The 17,355-nt window shown below is 44.5% G+C and overlaps 1 protein-coding gene across 3 annotated transcripts in view; it reads right to left on the reverse strand.

Moving 5' to 3' along the window:
* The window catches only part of LOC111875779 (Krueppel-like factor luna), a 284,213-nt gene extending 268,241 nt beyond the window's left edge, over positions 1 to 15,972 (reverse strand). For all 3 annotated transcript variants that reach the window (XR_004512670.1, XM_023872297.2, XM_033750287.1), the window contains exon 1: positions 15,728 to 15,972. Coding sequence is in view for 2 of the 3 variants with exons in the window: in XM_023872297.2 (XP_023728065.1) it covers positions 15,728 to 15,754 (27 nt within the window). In the remaining variant the exon portion in view is untranslated. The remainder of the gene's footprint in view (positions 1 to 15,727) is intronic.
* Between the last annotated feature and the right edge of the window lie 1,383 nt (positions 15,973 to 17,355).

A 17,355-nucleotide genomic window follows, 5' to 3' on the forward strand; every position in this document is an offset into this window, starting at 1 on the left:
GGTACACAGAATGATGAATTGGAGGAAGCTGGGAAGATTGATCGCTAGATTATTTGCCGATGTTGGGTTTGTTTAGTCCCCATGATGAAAAACGGGCAGATACGTTACAGGGAGACACAGATTCTGGATTCCGAAACGTCTGCGGTTCTACGGGTCTGAGAAAAAGACACGTGCTCTAACGACAGAGTCTAATATGGAACAGGGTCTACTAATGGATTTTAAACACACGTGAACGAAAGGCAAAAAGAACAAAAATCTGTTTCTCGAACCGATGGTTACAAATCGAAATTGCAATGACGAGAAACTGGAGGGAAGATCGTGTTCTATCTGAATTATGACACCGTACATTCTGAGAGCCGCTCGCAGTGGCCGAGCGGTCTGAGCCATGAAATTTCTTCGCCCACTCAAACACTGGGGTGGTGGGTTCGAATCCCACTCAAAGCATAAATGTCTATGTCTATATTGTGTTTATGTTAAGTAGCAGCCTAGCGGCAGGCTGATCCCCCGTCCAGGGAGCCCTACCGACTGTCTTACATTAAGAAACTGAAGTGAAACGAAGCGTTTCACGGATGGCCTCTGCTCCAAGTGGGAGCAACAGGAATAGAAGAAGAAGAAGAAGAAGAAGGATAAGGAGAAGTTTCCTGGATCGATAGGTGGTCATCGACGTTTCGAATGAACCTGCTGCCTGGGATTTCAATGTAGATGACTGGTTTCCTGGATCCTGACACAATGGCCTCGTACGAGGTCAGACACGTTTCGGAGTTACCGCACGCTGCCTCCGTTTTCAGGGCAGGGGATTGTAATCTTCTGTTTGGACAACTGTGGACTTGACAGCGGCTACCAACGTTTCGGAGGAACCTACTACCTGGAACTTCAAAGTAGAAAGCTGTGGGTTTTTCACTTCTGACACAGTGGTCTCGTACGAGGACAACGCTTCGGAGTTACTTAGTGCCTCCGTCTTCAGGGTAACGAGTGAGGCATCCTGAATTTACATAATACGCAGTTCTCTACGTGATTATCAATGCTTTGCAGGGACCTGGTGCCTCCATCTTCAGGGTGAGGTGCAAAATAATTTCTGCTCACTGAATAAGGTTTCAATTTGGAGTCAGGGTTCTGAAGACAGACACGTATGCAAGTTAATGCTCCTTCATGTAAGTACACATTAGAATATACACGACTGTCCGACATCTATGGACAGGAGACGACATTTTCATCATATACATTATCATCATAACATTTTTAGAATTAGGTCGTTGCGACCGGATTGCATGCACCCCAAACTGGTCTTGTTCCCCCCATCGTCGTTTTGGTCGCCCTAGGTACCACTGTCTCTTCTGCTTAATTCCGAACTATGTCACAAGGACGAGAGCGGAGGTACAGCTCCACGCATTCTTATCTTAGCACTGGATGGAGACGGTCAGTTTTACGACTCACTCACTTTATCTCGGGTGGAGATCCCGCGGTACCCGGCGGATAAACGACTGGGTCTTGCAACGCCGGGAATCGAACCCTGGTCTAGTCCGCCGCCACACGTATTGCACTATCGACTAAGGAAAGCCACGAAAATCCTCAGTCAGGACAGCAGATTCCCGGTACGTCCCTGAGATGTCTAGCAGTGCTCTCACAAAAAGGATTCTTTTGTGCGTGTAACTTTCACGGGTATAAAAGCAATGACTACAGGAACAAGCCGTAAGCTTCGCTTTATGGCCCTGTTAGTTTCCCATCACTAACTCGTTCGCTAAATATCTGCGGACATCTGCAAGTGAAATCGATGTAGCAGGGGGGGGACAGTCTGCTCTGTGGGCTTATTTCAAGATTATAGGTACGGTTGCTAGGATACACAACGGGTGTGGAATGCTCAGGATACACAAAGATATGATTTTCACAGACGAATGCCGACACAGCCCATTTGGCTCGATGGAGGGGGAAAAACAGTGTGTGGAGGGCTGCATAACATCCGTATCAAATTCTGCTAATGTAATACCACCACACTTCATATCAATTGAGGGGAGGGAGGGAATGAAGATCTGGCTATTCTTTTTGTGGCTTGTTTCCATGATGAAGGATAAATAATTTAAAAGCTTTTCATCACCAACTCCCCCCCACCCCCAGTACGTACCCATTTCTGTATATCGGTACGTCATCCAGCCGTAATCAGTGTTAACCACGGATTTAGTCATAAATGTTGAATGCATTTTATTAGCCCCAGCATTTGTACGGTAACTCGGTTCTAGGAACACGGCTTAATCCTCTAAAGCACAAAGGCATATCTGTACCGAATGTTATAATATTTTAAACAATGACTGTTAATGTTTCCCACAGAATGTATCTGTGTGTTCCCTATGGTTCTCACAATAAACAGCGACTGTTTCCCTAAACAGCATTAACCGGTTGGGCTTTGTAGCGGAGACGTAATGTGTTTCCTCTGAGGTACGGGTTGAATTCTTATATATGATTTAGAAGCACTTCCGTCTTTTAACTGGCCAGGAGGACGATAGGCGAAGCCTAGGAACTCAAAATTATATTCGTTCTCCCGCCTCCCAATAAAAGTTTCTCAATTTTCAACGACTTTTCATTTCCGCCTACTCTTCTACTATACTCCATACCTCTATCCCCCTCTTTGTTTTTAAACTAATCTTTCTCGTGGAGGGACGGACTGGATATTAATGCATTATTTAATTGACTTCTGCCTTAAAACCCGTCATCACACTTAACCTCTACCTAACATGAATTAAGCGTGACATATTTCTGATGGATATTCTCCCTTGTCTGAGGCATATTTAATAGGTACAGTGTTGCTGGAGTTGGTTATACCTGTCCACACATCCTCCCTCAAATTGTGATTAAAATAAAACAAATGTTACACAATCAGGCAGCCGAAAATGCTACAAAATGCGCACCTTATTGTGTGCCACGCATTTCAATCTCATAATGGGCGTCAGACAGTTACCATGGCGATAAAATAAAGACGTTTCAAATGCTAAGAAGAATCCGCGTGCCCTACGAGACGTACCCATAAAAGCCCAGCGGGGCACAGTCCCTCGGTTTACGATTCTCTGATCCTGTTTAAATTCTTTATATTCCGTTTTAAACACGCTTTCTGTTAGTCTGCAGTTGTAAACGTACATGTGACAGTCTGAAAATGTCCCCTCCATTTCATGCTCCAGATTACTTTTTAACGATGTACACTTCCATGCGAGATTGTAATGAAATTTATCTAGGCTCTGCAACGCGCGCCGGCTTCAAACGTAATAGGCTCTGGCAATTAGACGCTGGCTTCCGCCGCGGAACTTGAGTTCAGTTACAGGTGACCTCATCTGGGGAAAATATATGGTACATATAGTAACCACTGTGCCTTAACACACCTGTCATTGTCGATGCTTGAAGAGAAGACCACATAGTATACTTCTATAACAAATATTTACTGTTGCCAGAACGCACACATGGAAATTAGCCGTTGCGTAGCAGCGCTTCGGACGACGGAAATTCCTCCGCTTCTGCACTGCTCTCTCGATGTATCTTTCTCGCTTTATCTTCCCCTTATATAACCTCGGGTAGGATCTCACGGAAAACAGTTTCACTCCCTAGCAATGGATGTCGACTGTTTACCCATCCGCTGCTTAGCAGCGGATGGTTCCTAGTCCGTGATTGACGTCAGTCTGTCTGTCCTGGTGTCGAGCCCCAGCTGGGGCTCATGACCAGATGTTTTCTTCTTTGTGAAACTTGCTGTCCTGTCCATTTGGGGCGCCCTCTCTCACGAGAGGGGCTGTGATTGACGACTAGCGTATTGGGGGTATGTTGTCGCTAGGCGGAGCGCGAACCAATAGGCGTTGGAGCTGCCGTGGTCCGCGCTGATTGGCTAGCGCTTCATTCAATGTAGGTGACTCCCACACACCAATTAAACGCCTCGGCTTATCTTCCTTGTAAGCTTATGCACAAAGCATTTTTTTCCTTGGCACTACAGCCCCAGTGGGCCTAGGCCTACCTCCATGAACTTCTCCGTTCACTTCGGTTTTTCTAGATCTTACACATTCGGTAGGACTCCTTGGGCGGGTGATCAGCTCGTCGCAAGGCCTCTACCTGTACACAAACACAGAGAAACGCACAAACACAAACTAAACATCCATACCCTGAGTGGGATTCGAACCCGAGATCCCGGTTTCCAAACGAGAGAAGACAGTACATGCCTTAGACCGCTCGGCTACCGTGACCGGCACAAAGCATATTTACAATAGTATAATATATAGAAACTATGTCCACTTTTGGTAACATGTGAACTACGCGATGGAGTTTCATGTCAATTAACATGGAGATAACTGGTAGCATCGACACTACTTCGGCTTGCCTAGAGGGCCTGAGGAAAGTCATGAACATCCTCAGTCATATCGGGCGTCCGGACCGATATTTCAGATCGGATCCATCCAAATAAAATGCAGAAATGGCATCCACTCGGCTGCGAACGGTAAATGTAACGTAAATAACACTTAAAAGTATCATGTTTCCTCTGGAGACAATTGGAGACAAGTGGAGGAACTGTTTTGGAAGACACTGTGGACCTGTCATCTGACAGATTACTGATGAATGAATACTATATGTGGTATATTACCACAGTCAATAAGTTCGTGGAATGGCCGCAAAGCGTCGTACGGGAATTTCTTGCCAATGTGTTTCAGCAATGTTTTCGGCAGCTATATCAACGTTGGCAGACTTGCATAGCGGCCTACGGCGACTAATTTGAGGGCCGATGTGAATACCTTGTAATATGATGCGATAAGACCACATTCCACGAACTTACTGACTCTACCACGTATATACACGTACATACTGTACACCTGTCAACAGATGTCAATCATAAAACTTGATAAAAAAAAATAGGCGTATTTACTTGGCTACGTATGTCCGTCTGTCCACATGTAATAACTCGGTAATGACTGAATGGATTTCCATTCATTCTGAACTGAGGTACGCTCACTAAAACTTGTCGACACATTCCAAATTTGATTAAAATCTAACCACGGCGAAGTTTTAAAAGAACTAGCCGCGTTTCTGCGCACGCATCTTGCCGGCAGCACGCCGAACACTTATCGGAATGAAAATCTTTCCAAGAAAAGCTGTAAATAGAAATTAGAGGCAATAACTTTATGCCTAGTACAGTATTACCGTACGACTTCGAGATAATTAACACAGAAGCCAGCGCACGCTTCCTGATTCTTACGCAATGCATGCATTTCCTAGCTTGTTAAATCTTTACACGGTAGTGGTAACTAATATTACCGCTCTCTTTAACGTCAAATAAAGCTTACTTTCGCTTTTAACAAGCGAGTGGTCTCTTGTCCTTCACCAAAGGCTTGCGGTTATTCGAGGTACAGTCCCGGAACTGTGTCACTTCCGCGCAAACGCTGATGTCAAGACACAGAACTCTACACCGAGGACTGCTCGTGATTCCAGTATCAGTTCTACCAAGCAGTACGGTTACTCAAACCTGAAGACAGGTTTGTCTGTCAACTTATCGCTTTCCAAATACAGGCTCTGAGTGCCTACATCACGTGTTAGCTAAGTGTTTTCAACGCAAATACCCATGTATCATCTTTGATAAGCGATAAAACAAAATGGGGGACGCCACTTGGATAAAACGCAGTAAGCATGCCAGCAAACAACAAGCAAGATAACACTGACAGTCGACAGAGGATGAGTGTAGCGGTATCGGTTGTTTTATATACGGGAGGTACTCGGTTCGAACCTCGGCCAGAACATCAACGTTCCTTACTGAATTGCTTCGCTGTTTTCTTCAAACGATTCTTCCGAATCCTTTCCAATTCATTATTCATCAATTATACTACCAGTCGACGCTACAGTGTCCAATATATTGAGAGTTTCGTTAAATAACACTCCACCCAAACTAAAAGACAAATTGACGCGGGCGATTTCCCTGAGAGCATTAACGGGTTTCTCTTCGTAACGGGGGCCCCGCGTCAACTGTGACCCAACTCCTTGGGGGCATGCGGTGGCGTAGTTGGTTGAGGCACTATGCTACAAGCCGAAAGGTCGCGGGTTTGATTGCCGATGTGTTCACTAGATTTTTCAACTGACCTAATGCTTCCAGCCGCACTATGACCCTGTGGTCTACTCAACCTCTAACAGAAATGAGTACCAGGAATCTTCCTGGGGGTAAAGGGCGGCCGGTGCTTAAGGTTGACAACCTCAACGCCATCTGTGAGCCGACTGTCTAGGAAAAGTGGGAGCCTCGACGTTTCACAACCCTGTGGGCCTCCATGACCTGTTACAGGGATAGCTTTACCTTTCCCCTTCCCCTTCATATTTTACGTTAGATTAAATTCGTGTTTCACAGGGTTACGATGGTATAAATGTATGACGAGACATTCTTGTCACCCCTGGCCTCAAATCTTACATTCCTGGCGGGGAAATGGCTTTACGTGCACACAACACATTATCTTAGAGTCAATATTGGAGCTCTGGTGGCGTGTCGAAACACACCAGCCTCTCGGCAGACACACCGATGTTCACGCGAACTTCACGATCCTTCACGTGCTAAGAGGAGCCCATGTTTGCCTCAGCATATGTTGCGTTTGTCTCGCAAGGCACCAACCCATATTTCAGAAGCAACAGTGGTTCTGGGGGGGGGGGAAGTGGTAGTGGCCTATTTCCAATTCCTAATAGCAAAGAAAATGATGAACAATTTTCTGTAAGCATAACCAGCGCACATGCTGGGATTCGAGGCCGGCACATTATGAATTCAGAGCAAGGACAGAGCTGTCTGGTCTAACTTGTTTAGTAAATGCCCCCTCAATTGCAAGGAACGTATCGCATTGGAACTAAACGCTAAATTTATGTGTTACGTATCTTGCTTGTGTATTCAAACCGTATTTCTCATCCAAACAGCATAGGAGATTCCCTTGTTATCTTACGAGAATCTCACCTGAACAGACTGTCATGGCTCTACTGACATCTATTCTATTTTAACAAAATTTATTCTCTTAAAAATTGTATCATAGCTTCCGATATGACTACGTGTAGTCGGACAGAAGTTATAAGACGTTTCGGAGGAACAAACTGCTTCCATTTTCAGTGCAGAAGGGTAATCCAAGTACGCAAGATACTAGCAGAAAAGCACTATATTTATTAATTTTTAGTGATATTCCTTCTTTGAAGTTTTGCCTAGTAAACTGTGACCCTGACAAGGAAAGAAATTATCCCGGACGAAGAACGGGTACTTCTCTAACCAGCCGTACAAGTGGAGTGGCAACTCCGATGAAACATAACTGATAGCTTTGTTTCACTATGAACCAATCGGCTACAGCCTAACACTGCACGCTTCACAACAGCATTTAAATACATTAAATCAATTCACTGGTTTCATAATGCGTCGGATTAGGGCCTATTTCAAACGGGGATACAAGTGCAGGTGATACGTGGCGAATTTATTTTTTTTTGGGGGGGGGGACAAAAAATCCAGTGACGTATAAATGTAAGCTTCAAAATGAAACCTACACAGATCATCTACGGTTCACAGAAAACCGTCGCACTGTAATCTGATACTGCAAAATCAGAATATGTATTTTTCGATACTAAACCCGTGTGAAAGGGGAAGTCCCCTCTATTCAGTATCACGTGTGGGAAAAACACTGTCCGATAAGTCTCAACTTATCTTAAGCCCATGAGGCTCAAAATCACGCAACTGAACTCAGCTCTCGCCTCACAGAAAGAACTACGTCTTCAAGGCAAAGACCGAATGGTTAATGGTGTTTAGAGAAATAATCGCTGTGTACCCTAAAGGTTATATGGAATCCCATAAATAAACGCTGTGCCCAAATTCGGGATTCGTGTTAAAACACATGACAAGGCTGAGAGAACTGTGATTTGGAGGGAGCTGTCGAGGCCTATTTCAAATTGCTACATTGAAAACTTGAGACTGAGGAAAATTACCAATATTCTCTGTAAGGATGAGGGTGGAGACGAGAATTCATATAGGATATTGGTGGAAGAACCGGAAGGAAGGAGACCCCTGGGAAGACCAAGACCTAGGTGGGTGAACAATATTAAAATGGATCTTAGAGAGATAGAATTGGATGGTATAGATTGGATTGATCTGGCTCAGGATAAGGACCAGTGGAGGGCTTTTGTGAACTCAGTGATGAACCTTCGGCTTGCATAAAATGCTGGGAAGTTCTTCAGTAGCTGCACAATTGGAGGCTTCTCAAGAAGGACTCGGCTCCATGAGTGAGTGAGGATAATTAATGACCCTGATGAGATTAGTGGGCAGAACTTCTGAGTAAGAATCAGAAACCTAACAAATTGGTTCAGCTTCCTTGGTTAATGTATCTTCTAATATACACTATGAGACCCTCTCGGGACTAAAGGCGACGATTCGAACCTCCTGAAAAATGTTGGTTGCCAAATTTATGCCGACTGATGAAAATTAGATTTCATTGAGGAGTATTTACATTTACATTAATTCTGACTCACACTACAAAACTTGCACGTAACTGTTAGACTTATCATTATCATTACAAAATTTGGGGTCACAACAGCAACGAAATTTCAAGTGTCAAAATACTGCATGAACGACCGTTATGTACTAAGTTACAAACGAGCGAGATGTCATCTGTTTTATGTGTATCGTGTCTATTCTGTGAGCACTGATATTTTAATGTCGGTATGTGAAGTGTTGTGAGTCGGTCACAGTAGGCATGCGGTCTAAGACATGAACTGTCTTCGCTCGCTAGGACGCTGGGATCGTGGGTTCGAATCCCACCAAAGGCATCGATGTTTGGTGTGCGAATGCGTTTATTCTGTTTGTGATGTCCTGTCTTTAGGTAGAGGCCTAGCAACGAGCTGATCACTCGCCCAAGGAGCCCTACCGTCTGTGAAAAATGATTACGGAACTGAAAAAGAGGCCAGGGCCCTGAATGGGCTGGAGGAGCCATTGAAAAAAAAAAGAAAGTGAGGTGTTGTACACTATACAAAGGAGACGGTTTACGACTGACCTTGCGTGTTCTTCGCGGGAGATGGCGTTAAACGTAGGCCTCGACATAACATTCGACAGCACGAACGAACAGAACGGAATACGGGAGGAAGAATGAGAAATTAATAGTACGGAAATTTATAGAAAACAAATTACGAGACTTCCCGCTGAATTCTCGGCGGGTGTGACGGTACTTCAATTTAAAATTCTATATTGAAACCACGTAATATCGATTCTCAATGCTTGTCTGATACGGGCAAGCCGAACCCGTAATTCTAGATGAGTTCGTTGCGGGATCCCCCCCCCCCTTATTCCTAAATTTTGCGTTCCAGCTCCGTGTTCGAACCGAGGTGAGTACAGATCTCACAAACCAAAAGCAACAACGGGACTGAATGTGCTACATACAGTCCGTAAGAGAAGTAAAGCTATCCCTGGAACAGGCCGTGAAGGCCCACAGGATTTTGAGGCGTCGAGGCTTCCACATTTTCTAGACAATCGGCTCGCTGACGGCGGTGTGGTTGTCAGCCTTACGCGCAGGCCGCACCTTTATCACCAGGAACATTCCTGGTACTCATTTCTATTATAAGCTGAGTCGACCCCAGGGCCATGGTGCGGCTGAAAAGATTAGGCCAATTGAACACCCCAATGATATTATCGGGAATCGAATCCGCGACCTTCCGACCTTCATGCTATAGAGTTCCCCGAAAGTAATATAGACGAGATAAAAATCGCTGTATTGCCTGTAATTAAAAGAGGTTGTAATCAAAGTGTTAATAAATCCAATCACCCGAACTAGAACCCGTCATTTTGGTCACGCGTACCACCCTACACGTGAAGTAGGGGAAGTAACCGCTGTTACTACTTGGTGACGTCACCGCTGTTGACTCGCGTTGCCTAGCGACCAGGATGCTAGGACTCGGCTAACATCGGCTCGCTTCGGCTTCGCTCGGCGCATCACGGCTGGCGGGGGGTGGGGGAGGGGCGTCATCCATAGCTCAACATGTCACAATACCATCTGAAGTGTGGAACGAGTGGTGAGTTAGCTTTCAGAACGGACGTTACAATCATATGCGTCTAGCCCCCCCCCCACAAAGTGCCGGTTCGATCAGCTGCATCCCGCTAGATGGCGTCATATTCCAAAAAAGGCTGGATAAAACCAATTTCATATGAATCACGGTAACACAACAGTTCCAAATGAATACCGAATTCCTATGCAACGAGTTCTAATTCTGCTCAGTCTCCGTTACATGTTTCAGTTATTAAATTCTACTTCTTCACGCGGTGGATACACACATAAAAATCATACAACAACAAAAATTTGAAAGAACTCGGTTCCTTGGTTCTATTTCCGTATTTCCTCGGTAGAGGCCATTACTCAACAGTACATCTGCCGCGGGAAGTGGACTTCCTTTCGTGCCGCCTTCACATGAAAACGGAAACAGAACAAACTTCCGAAAACAGTGGTTCTAATAAATTCGGACAATTCTTGCAATTTTCTGATAATTTTATAAGCGTACCCATTTGATCATGATAATGTAACATGTATATCCGTTGCTAGGTAACAGCTAGGTAAACACGTTACCGCGAAGAAAAATTCTTGGCCAACAATAGGTAAAGGGCTTTCCACTGCCAGGCAACGGACTTGTAAACAACTTCCAGCTGGATGTGTTACAACAATATCAGACGTCTATTGCTAGGAAGGAGCAGTAAACACGTTTCGTCAACAGATGCCGTGTTTCTTTGTGGTCAGTGCCGAGGCTATATTACGAGGTTTACAGAATAAGAAGGAACACGGTCTGAGTCAGTGGAGACAGACTGATGGTGTTTATGTAGTATTTGTTGGGCAAATGCTGATTCGTCCTTGTTTAGTCTTATGTTTCTTATGTGTTCTTTGTATCTTGTTAGAGTTCTACCAGTTTGGCCGATGTATACTTTTTGGCAACTTTGGCACGTTATTTCCTATATCCCACTTTGTTCGTAGGGGTTTATTTCTCGTTTTTCATTTATTAGTTTACCTATTGTGTTGGCTGTTTTGAAGGCTGTCTTTATGTTAGTGTTTTTGAATAGTTTTGTGATTTTTCGTGTGTAATTTCCTGTATAAGTAGAAGTGACCCATTTTGTTCCTTCTCGTTTTTATTATCCGGGTTACCCATCTTTCACTTAAGTTTGTTATAGAGATGTGTGATGTCTTCCTTTCTACAGCCATTATTTAGTGTTATATTAATAATAGTATTTAATTCGTTTTTAGCATTTTCCTCAAGGGGTAGTGTAAGAAGTCTGTGTATCCAATTTTTATATGCTGGCAATTTTTGTTCTTTAGGGTGGCATGATTTATTATTTATTGTTATGTCTGTCGTCGTGGGTTTTCTGTATATTTCCATTTCTATTTGTCCGTGTCTATTAAATATATTTAAGTCCAGGTAAGCTAAATTTTTTAAACACTTTAAAAGTTTTAATACCAGGAAGGCTGCTGTGATTGTGAAAAGTTGAATATTGTGTATTCCAGGCATTATGTGTGTACGTAATTTAGCAATCAGAACACCTACTGTGATGGTGGTTTCCGAATAAGTATTGATGTTCCCGCTGAAGATGATCCGTAAGTGTGTGTGTGTGTCTCTCTCTCTTCCTCTCTCTCTCTCAAGTCTCAATTCTCAGACAGTAAATTATGGTCGCGAGTCCCAAGGGACTCGGACCCGAGAAAGACTGCGCTGGTAAGAGCCAGCAGCATATACAAAAGAAAGACCCGTCCTCTCGTCAGAGAAGGCGCCCCACAGAAACAAGACCGTAACTGTCAAACGATAATAATTAATATCTGGTCATGAGCCCCAGATGGGGTTCGACACCACGACTTACTGACTGACTGACTGACAGACCGTCAGTCTCAATGTGACTTTGACTTAACACCAGCAGTTCAAGACAACTGAGAGACCAGTGCAGAGCGCAGTGGAGTTGTGGCTTCTACATGGTTCAAGGGAAGATTATAAGAGCAGCGAAGATAACGGACTGATAGACGGAATCCAGTAGCAGAGTCCCAGAGGCTACATACGAAGATTAGAGTTGAAGTGTGAAGGCTTTGCTTTATGTGTTACTGTTCCAGTAATAATTTGGAGAGTTACAACGCTTTGTAGTTTCGACCGGTAGTTATCCAATAAATCGACTGCCAATCCAGACCCGCGTCTTAGTCACTAATATACGTGACAATAATTTAATGGTCGAAACATGTACTTGTAACTACAATTGTAAAAATAAGGCGCTTGGACAGTAAGTGGTAATAATCTGAAACGATACACGAACAAAAAGAATACATCATGAAAGATAAATTATTTACTTCTGCATAAGGAGCAGTAAACAAAACAAATTAGAAATTAATCTCGACGGAAGTTATGTTTCAACGCAGACGTAAGGAAATTTCCCGTACCAAAATTTGTCACGAACAATGTTCCTTGTCATAGTTTATGGTGCTCACACAACAACGCGACCGACTTCCAAATTCTGAGGGATAAGTTCCACATTTATCGTGCTTCCCCCTTCAGTACCGCGGCGTCCAAATTTCCTCCATGGGCTTATATCGACGGATCCAGGACAGCTGAGTCAGCAGGCGGCTAAAATACATGCGCCAGAACCCAGCAAGTAGGGTTCGATTCCCAACAATTACAAAGGATACTTCCATCTACCATTCATAACGTCGGCACTAGATGGAGGTGAGAGATCAGATAAACGATCCGGCCGCTTTAATCCCAGGGAAAGAGGAGTCCGTATTCACTGAACAGGAGGCTGGCAAATGCCACATCAGGTCTGGGGTCTCGCCACTGAGGAGAAAATTCTCTTGCCTCTGTCGGAAATTTATCCTCGATGATGATACTACTACTACTACTACTACTACTACTACTACTACTACCACCACCGCCGCCGCCGCCACCACCACCACCTGTGCCCCTTAAGTAAGTCACTGAAAACGTTATACACTTTCACGAGCTCTACAAATTTGATTTCAGATTCCTCAGATAAGTCAGGGGCACGCGGTAGCGTAGTTAGTTGAGGCACTTTGCTACAAGCCGGAAGGTCGCCGATTCGATTCCTGACGAGATCACTGCAATTTTCAACTTACCTAATCCTTCCAGCCACACTATGACCCTGGGATCGACTCAGCCTCTAACAGAAATGAGTACCAGGAATCTTCCTGGAGATAAAGCGAGGACGGCCGGCGCGTAAGGCTGACAACATTGCCGCCATCTGTGAGCCGATTGTCTAGAAAATGTGGGAATCTCAACGTCTCACGACCTTATGTGCCGCCACGGCCTGTTACAGGGACAGCTTTACTTACTTTTTTTTTACTTTTTTCAGATAAGTCACAGTAAACGGTAAGAAAAAGGAAAATTGCTGTTGTAATTAATTAAGCACTGTCATGACGATGTATGAGGGGAGTGGAGGTATAGCTCCACGAATTCATCTCAACACTATTTGGGAACGCCCCAGTCGCTTTAGCCTATTGGATACAAACGGGATGGGCCTCGCTGGACGCCGCGGGGAAACCAACAATCGGTTGCCTCTTCCGGGAATCGAATCCTCGATTACTCGGTCGTCCAGACTGTAGCACAGTCGCTAAACCGAATGAGTTAACCCGCCTGCGGGTAACTACACAGTGGAAAGATAATCCCTGTACCGAATGCACGTGAAAAGCCAGAAACGTCACCCCCCTCCCCCTGATACCAGTAACCATACAGACGCTGCCAGATCTCTCACAGCCAAATGGAGACGGGGTTCCATCATTTGCAGCAAGGACGTGAGGAAGGCTCTAACATGCCGTGCATATGCTCACGATCGCTGCTAATGACGTCACGCATCCGTGGTCAGCACGGGGATACACCAATCCTAAATGGTACACGTGCGGCAATCTGATTGGGCGATGACTTTCCTCGACTCTTGCAGAATATAAACGCGCATGAATGTCTCGAAAGCGAATGATGCGAGAAAAGCGCCAATCAGTGAAATAAACTCAGTTGGAAATGTTGGATTTGAGGTTCTTACAGCGATGATGTGACACTATGTGGTTCCGTTGATTCGCCGACGTTTCGTTAAGAATGTATTGCCAGTATTCTTTTAATTTCTTTGGGTGGGGTGAGACAGTCCACTTGGTACGTCGGCCAATAACTGGCCCATTGTACCAGCCTCGGATGATGGATGATGAATTTGGAGCAGTTGATGGAATTAGAACTGGCAGGGGAAACCGAAGTACACGGAGAAAACCTGCCCCAGTACCACATTGTCCACCACAAATCCCACATGACTTCAGCACGAACCCGAGCCGCCGCGGTGGGAAGCCGGAGACTAACCGCCTGAGATATGGCACAGACTTTATGTACTGATAAGTAAAGATAAGTAGCCGGCAAGAAGCAAGCATTAAGTTCACACGGCGTCACACTGCAGAAGATGGTACACACTTCGAAGTCGGAAATGTTTTATACGTACTTACTATTCCTAACGTTTGGCCAGTGGATGACGTGGGACTACTTCTGCGGAGGTTAGACGGCCGGGACGTGACACTAGCTAGTCACTTTCAGTTACAACTGAGGTTAACAATACGTCTTCATGGTGTGGTTCTTAATTAAGCACCGAGACAACTTGACATAGTATACACTAAGTTCAAATATTATAAAATCGTTTAAAATGTTATTTTCAAAGAATGTAAACCGACGCTTCGGAGGAACGTCGGTTCACACAATATCTGCACGGCGCCACATCCCAGAAGACGGTATTCTTCATAATCACTGCCGTGGAAACCTCAAATTCATTTTCGAATTCGTCCGTCGTTCAAGCTTTACAGAACCACCGATTTTCAGAAACTGGTTCTATTTCTGGCTTTAGGTAAACAGTACATGAAAGGACACCTATTCCGTTGGGTCCCTCGGTAGTTCATCTCAAACCAGGGACTCTAGAGCGGAAAGATGGATAGCTATCCCTGTACGAGGCCGTGGAGGCCCATACGGTTGTGAGACGTCGAGGTTCCTACATTTTCCAGACAATCAGCTCGCAGATGGTGGTGAGGTTGTCAGTCTTATGTGTCGGCTGCCCTTTACCCCCTAGGAAGATTCCTGGTACCCCAGGGCCATAGTGCGCCTGGAAGGATTAGGTCAACTGAAAAAAATTCACCTCATCGGGACTCGAACCCGCGACCTTCTAACATGTAAGATAGTGTCTCAACCAATTACGCTACCGCGTGCCCCCGGGAAGATTGATATAGAACCAATTACCAAAACGTAACGCTTCTAAAATAAACTTGGACTATGGACAAAGTTCAAAATAACAGTTTTAAACAATCAAAGTTTTTATCTTCTGCATAAAGCAATGAACTAGCATCAGATTTACTAAGTGTCAAATTTACTCCCTCTCTGTGGGTTTGTACATGCACGAATTCGAAACGTCGCTATCGAAAAAACATATCTGAAACACGTTTCTGATATTCTTCAATGAAGCCCACACAATCAAAATGTCTGCACAGTCACAATGATAGTGCAGTCTTAATTCATTATTATACAGGCTTCAGTTCTGTTACAATGGAAACAAAACAGAACAAAAGAGCAAATCCAAGTGGTTTTGTTACGTAAGAACCCAACATTATGCCCACAACATCTTTTTGATACGCAATAATAATCAATTATATGCACTTGACTCGCATCGTAAAGAAACGGCAGGAGTACAGTTTCCTTTATACACGCCATTATACACATTAACCTTCAACTGTACCTGTGACGTCATTCCTGCCGTTTCCATGGCCGGGAACAAGCAACACGTGCCAACAGGTAAAGTTGTCGTCCCTCTTCAAGTTTATACCGTATTAACTTCAATTTGCATTTTCAGTCATTTCAGAAGTTTGCTTAGTGCTATAAACCACACTAAATATAACCTGGTAATTCGTAACAAACTTGTAGTAGACACATTTATCAGCAAAATACTTGATTATAACACAACTTCTACTTTCTCATGCTCACACACGCCGAAACTGTCTTGTCTTCAGTCAACATGCGCGTGCATTCGTCAAACTTCGGTTTCAGTCGTCAATTATCGTAACTCATATTTCAAAGCCATATGCAGCTGCATCCAGGGCGGCGTAGTAATTCTTCGCGAAGTGATACTAAAGTCTACGTCGTTAAAAATATAACTTAACATGGAGAAAAAGTTATACAATTAAAAAATCTAGCCAATTTCATAGACCTGAACCTTTATTTCATGTAGTCAAGGAATTCTCCGCTTTTACCGAAAGCAATGGATCATTATCTTTTACATTAGAGCCCGGCATTCGGTATAGCGACTGGTTACGGGCCGGACGACTGAGCGATCGGAGTTCGAGTCTCGGCAGGGTCAAGAATTCTCTCCAAACCGTCCAGACCGGCTCTGGGGTTCACCCAACCTCCTATACAACGGGCACCGGGAGCTCTTTCTTGGAGGTAAACCGGGCTGACTACTCATCTCCAACTAGGGCCGAGGTCAAGAAAATGTGGATCTATACATCCACTCCCGCATACGCCTTCATGGCGTAGTGCTCAATTCGTTGAGCACAGGGAAAACTTTAGCTTATATTTACAGTCCGGCACTGACCTCTACTCTGATTCAATGTAGTCCACACCCTCATATCCTATTTCCTTAAGACCCACATTACCTTCCCATCTACTTCTAGATCTTCAGCACTTCCCATCTCTTACGTGTGCAATGCCTGTGACAACATGGCGGCATATACCTTAACTGATTTCAACAGCCGTCACCCAAACAATAGGCCCTACATACTTTAGTGATAGTTTCATAATACTATGTGTTTCGACTTTAAAATCGGTCACCGTCATGTTGGTTGAGTGCATTTCCTAACTATGATATCCACTGAATCCACAGAGCACTAAAAGGACCTGTTAGTTTTCTGTAACGTATAGTCTTTCAAAGTGCACTCGTCTTATCGCTAGATAGAAAAAATGTCGAAATACTTGTATGTCTGACTGCACAACGAAATCATAATGGTGCTGCGTGCCAATATGGTAACACAGTCTGCTATACGCGTTGGTTGCAGACAGTACCAAATCTGGCGGTAGATGGCTCTGACAGTAGGTCTCAAAACAAAAACAAAAAACTCCGTAGTTGTGGTCCGCAAGCGAATTATACCGACCGAGCGACCGTCGCTTGTCGGCGAAGTTAGTGCCAACTTTTACGGATAGAGGGTGTCGCGTGGTCAGCGCAACGAATCCCCACGGCCGTTAGTTTCGGTTTTCTAGACCTGAGCCGCTGTTTCCTTGAAATAGCTCCTCAGTTATCCTCACGAGGCTGAGTGGACCTCGTTCCAGACCCACTACTTCTCAGAAAATCTGGTAGCGCAGGGAATAGAACCC

Source organism: Cryptotermes secundus, unplaced genomic scaffold, assembly GCF_002891405.2.
Source record: "Cryptotermes secundus unplaced genomic scaffold, Csec_1.0 scaffold1307, whole genome shotgun sequence".
Classification (NCBI taxonomy): Eukaryota; Metazoa; Arthropoda; class Insecta; order Blattodea; family Kalotermitidae; genus Cryptotermes; species Cryptotermes secundus.